Genomic DNA, 13,354 nt, shown 5'->3' with positions numbered 1-13,354 from the left:
TTTAATATTTTTTTGCAAATGACTTAAAATTTATCTCGTTAAAGATCATCTTCATTTACTCGATTGTTTTTATATTTATTTAAATAAATAAACAACAACAAAGAACTTAAACAGCATTGATTTCATGCCCTCACTAATTTGAAATGCAAAACATATTTACGATTTACGTTAAAGTGAGTGTAGATTATGTTAATCTCAGACGACCTCTAATAGTTATACTGCGAATCGGAAATTATCAGTGGGGGAAAACCCATTTGATTCCGATTCAGATTATAACCAACGTGTTATTATTTACACACTTTTTTAAAGGCTATGTGTAATAACATGGACTAAAAGTTCCGGAAGGAAGATCCAAAACCATCTCGGGTGTCGAAAACATTTCCTTCAATCTGCGGAGGTCCTCTGCCATCTGAGCTGTAGCTATAGGATTCCGAGCGATAGAAGTTGTCCGAAGAGCTCCCAGGTCCAATAGGACCACTGTGACCACTACGTCCAAAGGGATTACTGGGACCTCCAGAAATTAATGGAATCATTGAGCCACTCGATAAAGGTACCTTCAAATATGTTAATTAGCTTATGCAGACAGTGAAAAATATACAATAGTTACCGGTCCGGAAACCCAAGTCCCCGAGTTTTGGTTTCGGAATGGTGGCTCGCGAAAAGGTACAATGTTTCTGCGACGGAAATCAGGGGAGCTTGAAAAGGGTCTATTACTGAAGCTGCTGCCTGACGGGCCTGTACTGTAATCCGATTGGAATGTGTTTCCGAAATTGGATTGCTGAAAGAGATATATTATGTATCCATGGCTCTAAAGTCTTGAAATCATACTTACAGGAATACGGAAGCCATTTGGCCTTGGAGTGTTCTGAGGATAAAATGGTTGAGGCTGGAATTGGTTGCTTTGGTCACTTTCTTCTTCATCTTCATAAGATGCATTTACTTCATCCACTTCTCCGTCAGATCTCTATAAAGATAAAAGTTAGGTTGCACTCGGTGTTAGATATAACCAGAGTTATCAATCTCACCTCGAAAAACTTAGGGCCACTATTTGAATCCCCAAAGGCGGTGCCATTTCCTCTGTTTAAAGAACCTCTATTAGAGCTGGGCTCATTGCTTGACTTCTTCTCCACGGGCTTAAACAGATGCAGAGGTATATTGGACGTGTCACGGGGTACTCTCACCTATAATGCAAGAGTGTTATATAAAAAGATAACATTAGCATTAAGATAACTTACCTTGACTTCGGGCAAAGTGTGACAAAGCTGAAAGATTCAGAGCGCATTAATGTAGAAATTCTAGAACCTAGCAATTTAAACTTACCCCCTGAGCGATGAACAGACAGCCCACTATAACCAATTGGAGCGGCAACATCTCACAGATCTCGACAGAACTCACTTGCGTCTCGAACTTCCGACGATCGACAGAACTATGAGTTGACTAGGAGGAATGCGCTGCAATTAAATGCGCTGACGAGCTCAACCCGTTCGACTGGAAAACACCAAGGTGAGAGAGTCGGGCCCGGGGTTATCAGCCTGGGGATTGCACGACAGGGAAATCAGAAACCAATAAGTCAATTTGCTCATATGCGCAAATTATAACCGCAATTATCATTTCCCCCAATAAAGGAACTTTTAGGCTTGCCTCTAAGACTTTAAGACATTATAAAATCCTTAAGAACTTTGTACATAAAAAACTCTTAATGTAATTTATCGGGATTCTCACAATAAAATTGAAAAATCGTATGTCAGTTAAAGCGTCTTAGATCCGATTGTCCTAGAACTGTTTTAAGATTACTGGATTAGAATAAATCCTATTAGAAAATCAAACCAAAAATTTATGTAAACAAATTAAAAATCCAGAAAATAGAGATTTATAAAATATTTAATAATATGTTAGGAAGTACGTTTCAAGAATGAAATAAAATTAGTTTAACAATGACTTTCATGACTTTAAGTGCTTTTCACAATGTTTAGTATAGAGTATTAGTACCGTCCATAACCGTACGGTGATCCGTATCCGCCATTTGGTCGCGGGTAGCTGGGTACAGTGATCACTGGTCTCCGGGGAACCAAATAGACCTGGGGGTATCCAAAACCTGGAGGCTTCAGAGCCACATCCTCCTCTTTATCCTCTTCGCTAGACTTGTCTTTGGGCTTATCCTCTTCGGAATCTTCTTGGTCATTATGATTGTGAGGGTAACCAAAACCAGGACTGGGACCATATCCTGGGAAGCTACGCCAATTGGGTAGCTGATGAAACACTGGTGGCTGGTAGGGGGAGTAAGGCGACCTAAAAGACGGATAGGATGGGTATCCACTCTGCTCAGGAGATTCCTTTTCTGCGTCTTTGGGAGTTTTTGGGGTCTCCGATGGAGGAGCCAGTTTGGGTCCGTCGGGGGTGAATATCACACCATGATTAAGGTATGGATTGGGAACGTACGGAAGAGGATACCGTTGAGGATAGTTGAAATGATGGGGGTCGTGACTGGGGAGGGGATGGGGATGCGGCTCGTGCTTATGGGGCTTTGGAGTCGTCGTAGTTGTGGTGGTGGTAGTCGTAGTAGTTGTGGTCTCTGGTTCCGGAGTAGTTGACTCTGGCAGGGCTGATCCATCGTTAACTTGACCTAGGCCTTCGTCCAGTTGGCCATTCTCCGGAAGAGCAGTGGCTTCCTGCTCTATCTTAGGCGTCTCCGTGGTAGTATCCGGCTTTGGAGTAGTGGTTTCCGGGGGTGGCGTCGTGGTTTCTGGCTTGGGAGTGGTTAATTTCTTTTCCGGATGATGAGGATAATGTGGCTGGTATTGGGGAGGATAATGAGGCTCCGCCAGATGCATATCATCGCCAGTCTCCTCATCGCTTAAAACTGATGCATCGATTTGTTTTTTAGCCTCCTCCAGAGACAATTGGGCGTAGCTCAGCGCCAGAAGCTAAAATTAAAATGAATTATAATTTAATCATAGCTCATAATAATCTTTTAAGTTCTGACACCCACCTGGCTGATTAGCAGGAGCTTGATGAACATCTCAATTGATTAACTGCTACTAGCAAGGGCTTAGAGAGAACTGGTTGGTGTTTGGCGATCATAGCTGACTTATATAGCTCCAGAATCGCCCACAATTATGGAAATCGTTAAGCCCACAATTACAATCAGCCGCAGATTAATACGCTCTCTATCTCTCTCGAAAAACCCGATCGGCATCAGGTGTTTGGATGCGTCTTCCCGGAATTTCCCTGACTGCGTTCGTTAATTTTTAACCTCGTCATCTGTGAATTGGTCACAAAGTTCTGCTCACTTTTGTTCTGCTCGTAAACTCAGGCAACGACTCCTCCAATCAATTTCGAACTGCTCTAATCGATTGAACCCGCACAGCGACTATAAAAGTTGGCTTTGCCCAGTCGAGGCTTCTGGTTTCGACGAAGTACATGTGTCAGGTGTGACGTTAATATGACAAGACTTAAACTAAAACTGGTGAGAGCCAAGAGGGTATTTCCTCTTTTTATATGTGTACTCATAAATGTTTCTTTGTTCTAGATCGGAGTGGTTATTTTCTTGGTGGCCACACTTGAAGCTCAGGAAAGCCCTGTGGCTGACTCACCAGCAACCACAGAAAATCCAGGGGAAACTACTCCTGGGCCAGCAGCCAGTACTACTGGAGAAACAGAAGAAACCACTCCAATCACTGGGGATGGAGCTGGGTCAGACGTTACTGGATCACCTACTGATATCTCCAGCAGTACCGATACCATGGACAATTCAACAATACCCATTGAAGGTCAGAACAATACGAGTAATTTGGAAAACGGTGGAGACCCTTTTGTGAAGCCAGGAAAACACCGAAAGGGACCACGTCATGTACGAGCCCACGATGGCTTTCACAATTTAAGAACGGAAAAGTATTGGGCTCATTGGAATGATGCCTTCACCAAATCAGGCTACTAATTAAAAACCAATAAAATATTTAATTTTTAAACTTAACTTTATGGTCATTAAAAAGAAACTGGACATTTGAAAGGGCACCCTAAATGGTATTACTCAAAAGTTAAAACATGACAAATTGAATTAGATGCCAGAATACTTTGCTACGATGCGGTTGTTTTATTGCTGTTTGGTAAAATATAATTTTAATAAAATTTATTAGTAATTCTTAAATTTTATTCTTTCTTCATTAACAGCACCTCCTTTTGTGCCTTCAGGCAGTTTTTGCAATGAAAAAAGTATATCACGTAGTGGGTCACGATGGATTCCACAATATTGAGAAAGAAAAACGATGGAGAAACTGGCCAGCACGTGTGAGATCCCATAATAGACGACACAGCAATGGCTAATGGTTAACAAGGTCGGAATAGCACGCGATTACTAAGAGCTATATACTTCTCGATTCTCGTTTAACAATGGGAAGCGGAAACCTTGTTCACCTATATCTATGGATCACTAATTAATTGATCATTTTTAATGTTCCGAATGCATAATTGATATAACATTTACTAAATAACTGAGAAGTCAGATCCCATATATAATAGCTGCCTACTGATTTTTTCTAATGAGAAAAAATGACTTTTATAAATATAAATTTCTAAGCAATTAGTTACCGTTTTCTATACTTCTATATTAACCTTATTTAAAACCAAATCTGTCACCACAAATCCATTTGTTCTAGTCATATTTGTGAACACATATTGAATTTGATTTCACCTAATACTTTGTTTTCACTCCAGAAAAAATGGTCATGGGATCAAGTCCTAATCACTTGGCATTCCTTGTTTGTCTTCTGGTTCTTTTCGTCTACGTGGACGGCCAGAAAGCCAAATCGAATCACTGGGAGAAAGATAGACAACGCCATCTCCGGCCCCACAATCTCCATAGGCCTCCATATAAAGACTTTGACTGGTACAGAAAGTAGGTATTAAATTCTCCTGAGTTCGAGGACACACATCCTTATTGCAACTTTGAATCATCTTTAGTTATAATCGAGATACGGATCCGACTCAGTTGACTCATCCAAAGAGAACAAAACCGAAATCAACTATAGACAGTTCGGGTCATTTGAAAGAAGGAAATCATACGTCAGAGTCTATAGAAAGTATAACGTAGGTGTAGCCGCTGCCCAGATTTTGAGTTGTACGATGAGAAAACTATTTTTGTTTTAGAAAACGACCATCTAGCGCCAAAAAAAAGATCAATGGGTGGACGCATGCGGGTAAACAAACAGAGGAAGTAATACAAAAGATTTTTGAGCGTAAGATTCCTAAAAAAGACAAGCTCAGAGTACTAAAGGATTTCCTGACTGTGGCCAAAGTGATTAGGGCGGTGAAAGACAAGGGATCGATGTAAGTTGTGAATCCTACTTTTGTATTTCTGGTAAATAATAAAAATTCGTATCCTTGCATAGAACCGATGCTGAAAGGGCAATGCTGACTCCGGCCCTGATACCACTGATTTACAAGTTTAGGTTTGCGTATGAAACACATTTGGACAAAAACGCCAAAGCGGCTCGTGCGTTTAAAATCGTAGAAGAAGAGGCTATAAAAATGTTACACAGGCATGAAGATAAACACTCACATACGCCAGAGTCTATAGAAAAAAGTGGGTAGGTGAAGCAACAACATCAAATTTGGATCTCCTGTAATGAGGAAACTATTTTTCTTTTAGAACACGACGGACCGGATACAAAAATGTTAAGCTACACCACTATGAACAAGCAGAGAAAATAATGCATAAGATTTTTCAGCGTTCAATTCCTAAAAAAGATATGTTAGGAGTTCTTAAGAAGATCCTCACTGTAGTTAAAGTAATTGATGCGGTGAAAGACAGGGGATTTATGTATGTTGTATCTCTTACTTTTGTACTTCTGGTAATTATATAGATTGGAATCTTTTCAGAACCGATGATGAGAGGAGAAAGCTGACTCCGAAATTGATAGCAGTGGTATTCAAGTTTAAGGATGCATATGCAAAAGATTTTGAAGAACACCCCAAGGCGGCTCGCGCATTTAAAATCGTATACGATGAGGCTGTAAAAATATCACAGAGTCAAGCAGATAAACCCGAGCCCAGTTACAAGTAAACTTAACTTAAAAGGCTATGCCTATTTCATTTATAAAAGAAAATTTACAGTTTTACTAATTGTTTCCGGAGTCTAATCTTCAGTTTCTTTCAAATAAAATTAGTACTACTGATCATTGAGTTTGATTTATTGACCTTTAAGGACTAAAGATGACTTTCAAGATTGTTTAGTTTAGGCAGCAGCCATAACTTTAATTTCGACTATCTTGCTTTCACTTAATACACATAGACGTCGGCTAACTTAATCACACACAATAGCGGAATTATTTAACGGTAGCGCACTTAGTTCTTCCACTTCTTGTTCTCGTAGTCCCACTTGGAGGTCAATCCGGTGACGGGGTTGATTTCCAGGTCGATGATACGCTTCAGCTGGGCCTTCTGGTGCTCCTCGTCGAAGGTGACGGGCAGCTCATCATAAACTAAAAATAAAATAGTCTTTAGATTGGATACAGAAACGAAATATCAACCATATACTCACCGAAGAGGTTCATCAGCACGGCCACCCAGATGGCGGCTGCGGAGAAAAGCAGGGCAATGCCCAGGTGGAGCTTCCACTCACCGGTTCCAGCCTGGACCTCGGCGATGGTTTGGCAGAAACTGGCGCGGTACAGGGCCTTGATTTCCTGCTGGCTCAGCTTCTTCCAGTCTCCCTGCTCCTTGGTGCGCAGAGCGTTAATCTCGTTGGTGGGCTCACGGAAACGCACGGCGGGCAGAGGGTAATCCACGCGATCTGCGTAGCAGGCGGTACCGTTCCAACCGTAGCCGACGATTTCACGTTTGCCAATCTTGTCCAGAGTGTGGACAGAGGCCACGCTGCCAACCTGGGCGCTCTTGGGCAGCTGAGAAGCCAGCTGGCGAAGCACAGCACTGTTTAGTAGTCTCAGGGCCATTTTCTCACAGAGTCTGCAATTAAATAAAAAAAGGACTTTGTAATGTTTTTAAAGTAGAAGACGAATGTTATTTGATATGAATTATGAACGTAAAAGGTCTTCGCGATCCATCTATTATATTTAAAGATTTCTGGCTGTAGAACGTGTTACAGGTGCCTGTTGACCGTAGACTGAGTTACTTAGTGAGGCTACATTTCTTACGGGTTCTTCAATCGGTAAATGTATATGTATAGAACCCAAAGAGTTGGAGGTTATGTAACAGCAGGAGGACTACGTGATTTGTGATAAAATCCATTTCCATAAAGATCTGATTGATTGAAACGTTTAGTGAGTCTCGGCGTCATATATTTCCGTAGATTTCGTGCTGTGTTTGGTATAATATCGGCATAATTCTCCCATTTTTCATTAGCCATCACAGCTGTTGTGTAATCGGTGGGCGGTTGCATCTCCCGGAAAACCGCTTATAAGCCGGTAGCAGTATGTTTTTCCATTATATCACCGGTCGCTCATCCCCCTTATCACTTAATATAGGCTGGTGCTCACTAACGTTTTGCAATTTCTGTAATTTAAACAATTTATTCCGAATTTGTTACCTACTTTTTTGACTCGCTGAACGATGTGACCGTGTGCAGAATCAAGACTAATAACACCAGCACTGCCAGGTTGAATTCGATGCAAGGCGTTGCCAGACTGTCGATGGTTGAGGTCCCAGCTAAAGGTCTACCGGCGATTTTATTGAATGGTTGCTGTCTTTACTATTAGGAAAATATCGCAGCTTATCATAGCACATCAATCAGATGAATGCACTTCCACATATCGATAGATGTTAGCTCGGAATTTGGCGGCAAATTTAAATTGCACTTGATATGTGTATATATTTTTCTGTGTCAAAGCATTTCCTTGGCCAGATTTAAAGAAAAAAAAACAATTCATGTTTGATATCATATTTTATTTTGATTTGATGTCATATCTCATAAATGCACACATTTAAATTAGACAGAGACACATAATTTGCTTTAATCGTATTATATAGTTTTACTGCTTGTATTGGTAGTATATGGGGTTTATCTTTCGATAGGGTTCTGGTGATTTTTCGGTAATTTTGCTATTTTATCAAGGATGGGGGGACATTACGTATTCACTTTCGCGTATTCCTGTGTTTAAGCGCGGCTTGGCATAATAAATATTTAAATGGTATTTCGCTTCATTGGGTTTTATAAATATGCAATATGTTTGTAACAATATTTAATGATAATTACGCAAATAATTAAACTAAAGTGAAAGCTTTTTCCTTCAACTATACATCTTGTAAATTGGTAGTAGCAAAAAACTTATAGCTACATTTACAATACAGTTAGATATTAGTTAGCAATTTAATTTATATGATCTGCCGGTTTCTGGGCTAGGATATAGGGTATAAAAAGTCTAAACCGCCGGACAGATGCACACTTAAGCATAGGGGATTTAGTTTGTTCTATATATACAAAAATGAATTCACTGAATGAATTTTACTTTCTTTAACATTTCATGTTAGTTTAGGTTTCATCTCTCAAGTTTTGGGTTTTCGGAAACGCAGCCGTGGGCCTAGATTTTAGGATAGGTAGTGGATATCAAGTTTTTTTGGGGGGTTCTTGGACAATTTGCATTTTTAACAAGTGCGCTAAAAAGTGCAATTTACTCTAGATGGCAGGGGGTGGTTATAGTTGGGATGATGGTGATGTGGTGCAAATGGAAAACTCTTGGAACTGCTTTAGAACCTGGCTGCGAAAGTAGTGCAAGTAGTCTCATTTGTGCGGGGAAAAGTAATCCTGGTTAGTTAGGTGCAGTAGGCCCTCGACCAGCGTGTTCTTCTTAGTTAGTCCATCTAAATTTGGCATGTACGAAGTGGTTGGTTTCTATAGCTGTTCACTCGGCACCGGCTGAACTGTCGGGTGTGACATTCGAGTCTAGGCTGGCGCAATCGGATTCCTGATCCTGAGCCTCCGAGTAGTTTGCTGCCTCCTGTAGGCGCATCAGCATGTTGAGCTGTTAATTAAGAGTTCTGATTAGTTAAAATACCTGAGAAAGAGTTTATTTTCCATATCTTACCAATGGATCCTGCTGCTCCCCGTTGGTCAAAGCAACGCCTTCGAGTCCCACATCCTCGGCATTGATTTGTCTTAATGGGGGCACTGAATCCGGACCGTATGGCCAGGGATAAGAGTTCCTGATGAAGGCGGATGGATCGTTCCAGGCGCCACCTCGTCGTCCATAGAGCTGCACTCCTTCACGAACCGCCTCAACCAGATATGGCGACAGGTGGTAGTTCCAGATATCGGTGAACCATACTTGTGAGTCCTTTAGATCCAGCGGACAAGCAAGGAACAGCCTTGGACCGATGGTTACATCACTGGAGCTGTGCACCTCCAGAAATCTATTGATGTGCTGCCACACAGAGGGCAACCAGGCCAGAACTGCTGCCAATTCAGGCTGAGGATGCTGAGTCTGCAGTTCCAGCTGGAAGAGCCGACGTCTCAGGAAGCGGCCCAAGAAGCCCTTCACCGGTTCCATGTGATTGGCTGTAAGGACCTGTAATAGTAGGATTTTAAGATTAGTTTTGATTTCATTGTAGAGGCTAGTATGGTAGTTACCCAGCGGAAATTATGGTGCAGCTGCAGGTTAGTGGTGTTGCAAGTGGCCTGCGACATGGTGCCAATGATGCAGGGCAGCTTGTTGGCCGGTCCGGCGCTCAAGAGACAGGAGAAGACATCTCCCAAGGCGGAGGCATGATGCAGGTTGTCCAAAATAATCACAGAGGGAAGCTCGGAGGCTCCATTGGCAATGGCAGCCTGTTCGGCGATGTGCCCAAGATACTGACGCAGATCCTTCGAGGATTTGTGGTCAACACTAAAAAGGGAGGGTTATGAATTAATAATCTGAGTAAGAAAGCAGACTTTTTTGAACTTACTTGAATGTGGCAATGGCCTCTGAGGGATTTCCTTTTGCCGCGCGGGCTACTAGGAACTCGGCCAGTCGGCGAGCCAGATAGGACTTTCCAGTTCCACTGGGTCCGCACAGGATCAGACGACGGTGCTCCGTGAGCAAGCTGATGTAGCGGTGAACGATGCTGCGCGGGATGAGGCTGTCAAATGCTAGACTTCCCACTCCTTGCAGGCAAATATAAAGAGTTCTCACACTGCCCACGATATAACCGCACGGCAGTAGTTCCGGGAATCCCATCTCTGGACCTCTCTTAGCCTCTCCCAGATGATATGAGGTGATAGAGTCGGTATTGAGACCCAGATTAGTACCAGGATCTATGCGGGCCACATAGTCCTTGAAGGTTTTGCGCACCACGTAGTCCAGGTTCTGCCAAGTCGTCTTGCCCGAGATGTAAGTGCAGGCTATGACGAACTCATTGCAACTTGCACTGGCATAGTTGGACTTCCTCTCGTTTTGAGATTGCGCATCCGCCTCATGGCCATTTGCATAGAAGCCATCGAGTTCCTGCAACTCTTCGCAGTACTTCGAAAACGCCTCCGGTTGTCCCAGATAACAGGCAATGGCTATCTTTTTGCCATCGCACACATCGGCCAACTCCTCAGTGGCACTGGCCATGTGAACTGGACTAGCCAGCGGAACCGCTTCCAAAGCTGGAGGCGGTGGTGTCAAATCTATGTGGGTGCTGGGACTAAGAGGAGCCACATTCACGCCAATTGGAGCTGGGGGTGGTGGTGGTTCGGGAGCGGGAGCCGGTGGCAAGCAATCCTCCTCCAGTTCCAGTTCCTCACTCAGGCGGGCTGGGAGTTCCATGGGTGGGCGATTATTGCCATCGGCGAGGGAATAGCGTCTTGAGACTTCAGAGCTGCCAGCCACAGATCCATTAGGACTTATGGCCTGCCCCAAACTGGCCTCTGAACCAGCCAACGATCTAGTGGTGACCAGTTTCTGAAGACGCTCATTGTTGTGCTTCAGGGACATCATTTCCGCCCGCATCTTGTTCATCATCTCCTTGAGGCTCTCCAGTTGGGAGGCCGAGCTCAAAGCTTCCAGGCGAATGTCAGTCAGAACGAGATCCTTCTCTCGCAACTGCTTCTTCAGATCCTCCACAACCTGCTGATCCTCCTGCTCGATTGCATCGATGGGTTTGGCATTGTCTATGAGGGTGAGGGTTTTGGCTGGGCTGCTCTGCTTACTGTTAGGCAAAGGAGGTGCAGGTTGGGTGGCCAAGGAAGCCAGGCCCAAGGGTTCACCATGACCGTTGGGGAGTGGAATTTTTCCCGAAGCCATCTCTTGTTGAGAGTGGTTGTGATGATGATAATGACCTACATGACGATTCGTCTTGGAGATCTTGGCATTGCGGGAAAATGCCTTTGTAAAGCTGCTCCTTAGCCAGCCCTTCTTTTTGTTGGCCTTGTTCTTATCCTGGGCAGCCGAGCAACCTGAACTGATGGAGTTCAAGGAGCACATGGAGTCAGTGCTATGTTGACGTTGCATTCCCAGGGTCATAGTGCCATTGTTGGCATTAATGGTGCGTTGGGCCCCCGAAGCCGGTGGCTTCTGATCTGATCCAGGCTGACCCTGAACCTGGCCTTGACCTTGACCCTGGGTCTGGACACCCATGCTTTGCATGTGCGCCGTGGTCAATCCCGCCTGGATAGACTGTTTCCTCAGCAACTCGATGGTCTGCCGCATGTCCGTCAGTTCGCCATCCTTTCGCTCCGCCGTCGCCGTCAGTTGCTGCAGTCGGTTGGTCATGTTGGACAGCGATTGCTCAAAGGCGGTGACCACATGGGCCTGCAAGGAAGAAGGAGAGAGAGGAGTTAGGTAAAGGTGGGTTTTGGCCAAGTCTGTACAATCCATCATCGCCCGTTTTGAGCACATCTCGTTCGTGCCTCGAATTCTGAGCCAGGGAGTTTGCTATTTGGCATGCAAGACGTTGCACCCGCCACTTGCAACTCACCTCGGATACATGACTCACGGACCATGAGCCGGGGCTCTAAGCCGGGCTTTAAGAACTTTTTGAAAACTTCTGTCCCTACGCTGGAGTACGTGCACTTAGAGAATGCAGCTATTTGTTGCTTCTTCGTGGAAACAATACTTTTTGAAAGTTCAAAAGGTGTTTTCAGCCTTTTTTTGAATGACACCCATCTAATGCTTTTACTTTTTGGTGAAAAATAATAATTAAAAATTGATTAAAAGAGTTTTAAAAGCCAAATTTTCTTCCAAATCCCTGTCTTATATTATTTCTCTGTGTGAAGCTTAGAACCTGTGTCATTTCTTTTGCTTTGTTATGTCAGCACTTTGCCATCGTTGCTTATTTTTTTATGAGCCAACGTGACCGGGCACAAATAGAGAGAGGAGTCGGAGTAAATGCTATATTACCCATAGATATATACTCGTTTATATATATATTTCTGCATCAAGTTGATGAGTGTCATTAGAGAAATTAAGAGAAGTGGTGACTCAGGGCGGATGTTGTAATTGCCAAGGAAGTAATGAAGAAACCGCTCAATCTCTTCCATTCTGCTCGTAAAATGCCTCACCAAGTAATTTACCATTTTTATTATTATTAAATTGGGCGACATGCCGGGCATTTCAAGTGCACCAGACTAATTAAATTATGAATTTGCAAACGTGATCACAACAAGTGTTAAGGCCACCCCCACACACACACACATACAGACATAACAACCAACGCGATTTGCATTTAAAAACCACGTAGTAACCCTTTCAACTTTCTCCGTATCTGCATATTTGGAGAAGGGCTCGGAAATCTGCTTCGTTTGGCTGCCAACTCACGTAAGCGGCAAACATAAAAATTGATTACGGTGCGTATGAGTAACGTGACAAACAGGACACGGCGGCACCTGCAGGATAACTTCTCTGCCACTTCCCCCAAACAATTAAAACGTATTAACGTGCTATTTTCCTTTGAGTGGATAATAAAGTGGAAAGCACTTTCAAGTGATTTTATTTCAGAGCAGGCATGAAGTCAGCTTCTCGCCCATTAAAAATGTTTGCCTCACGCCGACCTTGAACTGAGAAAACCTTTGCCAGAGCGAGTGCTCATCATTTAGTGATGACGGATTTCCATCTAGAAAACTAAAATATACATCTATAGAGCGTGCCATTGCAATTTGCATAAATGAGTGGCTAATTGAATAGCGAAACGTGCTAGATGGCTATCGATAAACAAGTGGAAAACCGAGGCAGTGCCAGAAATACAGATTTGCGGCAATTCTAGCAATTATAATTAGTATAATGTGTATGTGTGTGTCTCCCTATTTGTTTTTAATTTTACAAATGGGTGTGCGATTCGCCGGTAGCTAATAACTTCGATGAGGTCATGCCTATGTCCAGTGAACTAACTAACCGCATGCCAATGCTAATTGGCAATGGTTTTATGGCATTAAGCAAGCTTC

General features: G+C 43.2%; 7 protein-coding genes across 13 annotated transcripts in view; 3 read left to right on the top strand and 4 right to left on the bottom strand.

Moving 5' to 3' along the window:
• Positions 1–54: 54 nt before the first annotated feature.
• Positions 55–1,434, bottom strand: LOC108114869. The gene is made up of 6 exons (XM_017226023.2): positions 1,321–1,434; positions 1,236–1,262; positions 1,026–1,181; positions 833–964; positions 608–778; positions 55–554 (listed from the first exon to the last, which is right to left on the bottom strand). Exons 1-6 carry the CDS (start codon positions 1,369–1,371, stop codon positions 330–332), a joined length of 762 nt encoding a protein of 253 aa, XP_017081512.2. The 5' UTR covers positions 1,372–1,434; the 3' UTR covers positions 55–329.
• A 429-nt stretch (positions 1,435–1,863) lies between these two features.
• LOC108114868 (mucin-2) lies at positions 1,864–3,065 on the bottom strand. Its single transcript, XM_017226022.2, has 2 exons — positions 2,990–3,065; positions 1,864–2,924 (listed from the first exon to the last, which is right to left on the bottom strand). Exons 1-2 carry the CDS (start codon positions 3,017–3,019, stop codon positions 1,983–1,985), a joined length of 972 nt encoding a protein of 323 aa, XP_017081511.2. The 5' UTR covers positions 3,020–3,065; the 3' UTR covers positions 1,864–1,982.
• Positions 3,066–3,365: 300 nt separating this feature from the next.
• LOC108114787 lies at positions 3,366–4,132 on the top strand. The gene is made up of 2 exons (XM_017225899.2): positions 3,366–3,466; positions 3,530–4,132. The coding sequence occupies exons 1-2, from the start codon at positions 3,443–3,445 to the stop codon at positions 3,935–3,937; spliced, it is 432 nt and encodes a 143-aa protein (XP_017081388.2). The 5' UTR covers positions 3,366–3,442; the 3' UTR covers positions 3,938–4,132.
• A 19-nt stretch (positions 4,133–4,151) lies between these two features.
• On the top strand, positions 4,152–4,539 carry LOC108114788. Its single transcript, XM_017225900.2, has one exon. It carries the CDS (start codon positions 4,204–4,206, stop codon positions 4,321–4,323), a length of 120 nt encoding a protein of 39 aa, XP_017081389.2. The 5' UTR covers positions 4,152–4,203; the 3' UTR covers positions 4,324–4,539.
• Positions 4,540–4,718: 179 nt separating this feature from the next.
• On the top strand, positions 4,719–6,075 carry LOC108114764. Its single transcript, XM_017225876.2, has 6 exons — positions 4,719–4,894; positions 4,960–5,085; positions 5,146–5,325; positions 5,388–5,585; positions 5,648–5,818; positions 5,878–6,075. Exons 1-6 carry the CDS (start codon positions 4,719–4,721, stop codon positions 6,059–6,061), a joined length of 1,035 nt encoding a protein of 344 aa, XP_017081365.2. The 3' UTR covers positions 6,062–6,075.
• Positions 6,076–6,226: 151 nt separating this feature from the next.
• LOC108114876 lies at positions 6,227–7,630 on the bottom strand. Of its 2 annotated transcripts, none has more exons than XM_017226032.2 (3): positions 7,548–7,630; positions 6,539–6,963; positions 6,227–6,479 (listed from the first exon to the last, which is right to left on the bottom strand). In XM_017226032.2, exons 2-3 carry the CDS (start codon positions 6,948–6,950, stop codon positions 6,343–6,345), a joined length of 549 nt encoding a protein of 182 aa, XP_017081521.1. In that variant the 5' UTR covers positions 6,951–6,963; positions 7,548–7,630; the 3' UTR covers positions 6,227–6,342. The 2 variants fall into 2 exon arrangements, with proteins under 2 accessions (XP_017081521.1, XP_017081522.1); XM_017226033.2 differs by lacking the exon at positions 7,548–7,630 and adding an exon at positions 7,498–7,516.
• A 940-nt stretch (positions 7,631–8,570) lies between these two features.
• The window catches only part of LOC108114815 (protein sickie), a 179,024-nt gene continuing 174,240 nt past the window's right edge, over positions 8,571–13,354 (bottom strand). For all 6 annotated transcript variants that reach the window (XM_017225936.2, XM_017225933.2, XM_017225935.2 and 3 more), the window contains 4 exons: positions 9,898–11,726; positions 9,581–9,836; positions 9,039–9,518; positions 8,571–8,975 (listed from right to left, as the gene is read on the bottom strand). In XM_017225936.2, the coding sequence (XP_017081425.2) occupies positions 8,856–8,975; positions 9,039–9,518; positions 9,581–9,836; positions 9,898–11,726 (2,685 nt within the window). In that variant the 3' untranslated portion in view covers positions 8,571–8,855. The remainder of the gene's footprint in view (positions 8,976–9,038; positions 9,519–9,580; positions 9,837–9,897; positions 11,727–13,354) is intronic.

Source organism: Drosophila eugracilis, unplaced genomic scaffold, assembly GCF_018153835.1.
Source record: "Drosophila eugracilis isolate 14026-0451.02 unplaced genomic scaffold, ASM1815383v1 contig_513, whole genome shotgun sequence".
Lineage (NCBI taxonomy): Eukaryota > Metazoa > Arthropoda > Insecta > Diptera > Drosophilidae > Drosophila > Drosophila eugracilis.
Note: the sequence above shows the minus strand (reverse complement) of the source record. Positions and strands in the feature narration are given on the sequence as shown.

What these genes read in the sequence shown, in the direction of transcription:
- LOC108114869 (XM_017226023.2), bottom strand. Translation starts at nt 1,371, where the DNA reads ATGTTGCCGCTCCAATTGGTTATAGTGGGCTGTCTGTTCATCGCTCAG. An exon ending in CAAATGGCTTCCGTATTCCT is followed by an intron (nt 779 to 832) that starts GTAAGTATGATT and finishes TATCTCTTTCAG; the next exon opens with CAATCCAATTTCGGAAACAC. An exon ending in GGACTTGGGTTTCCGGACCG is followed by an intron (nt 555 to 607) that starts GTAACTATTGTA and finishes ACATATTTGAAG; the next exon opens with GTACCTTTATCGAGTGGCTC.
- LOC108114764 (XM_017225876.2), top strand. Translation starts at nt 4,719, where the DNA reads ATGGTCATGGGATCAAGTCCTAATCACTTGGCATTCCTTGTTTGTCTT. An exon ending in GAGTCTATAGAAAGTATAAC is followed by an intron (nt 5,086 to 5,145) that starts GTAGGTGTAGCC and finishes TTTTTGTTTTAG; the next exon opens with AAAACGACCATCTAGCGCCA. An exon ending in GTGAAAGACAAGGGATCGAT is followed by an intron (nt 5,326 to 5,387) that starts GTAAGTTGTGAA and finishes ATCCTTGCATAG; the next exon opens with AACCGATGCTGAAAGGGCAA.
- LOC108114788 (XM_017225900.2), top strand. Translation starts at nt 4,204, where the DNA reads ATGAAAAAAGTATATCACGTAGTGGGTCACGATGGATTCCACAATATT.
- LOC108114876 (XM_017226032.2), bottom strand. Translation starts at nt 6,950, where the DNA reads ATGGCCCTGAGACTACTAAACAGTGCTGTGCTTCGCCAGCTGGCTTCT. An exon ending in CGTGCTGATGAACCTCTTCG is followed by an intron (nt 6,480 to 6,538) that starts GTGAGTATATGG and finishes TTTTATTTTTAG; the next exon opens with TTTATGATGAGCTGCCCGTC.
- LOC108114868 (XM_017226022.2), bottom strand. Translation starts at nt 3,019, where the DNA reads ATGTTCATCAAGCTCCTGCTAATCAGCCAG. An exon ending in AGCTCCTGCTAATCAGCCAG is followed by an intron (nt 2,925 to 2,989) that starts GTGGGTGTCAGA and finishes TTTTAATTTTAG; the next exon opens with CTTCTGGCGCTGAGCTACGC.
- LOC108114787 (XM_017225899.2), top strand. Translation starts at nt 3,443, where the DNA reads ATGACAAGACTTAAACTAAAACTG. An exon ending in CAAGACTTAAACTAAAACTG is followed by an intron (nt 3,467 to 3,529) that starts GTGAGAGCCAAG and finishes TCTTTGTTCTAG; the next exon opens with ATCGGAGTGGTTATTTTCTT.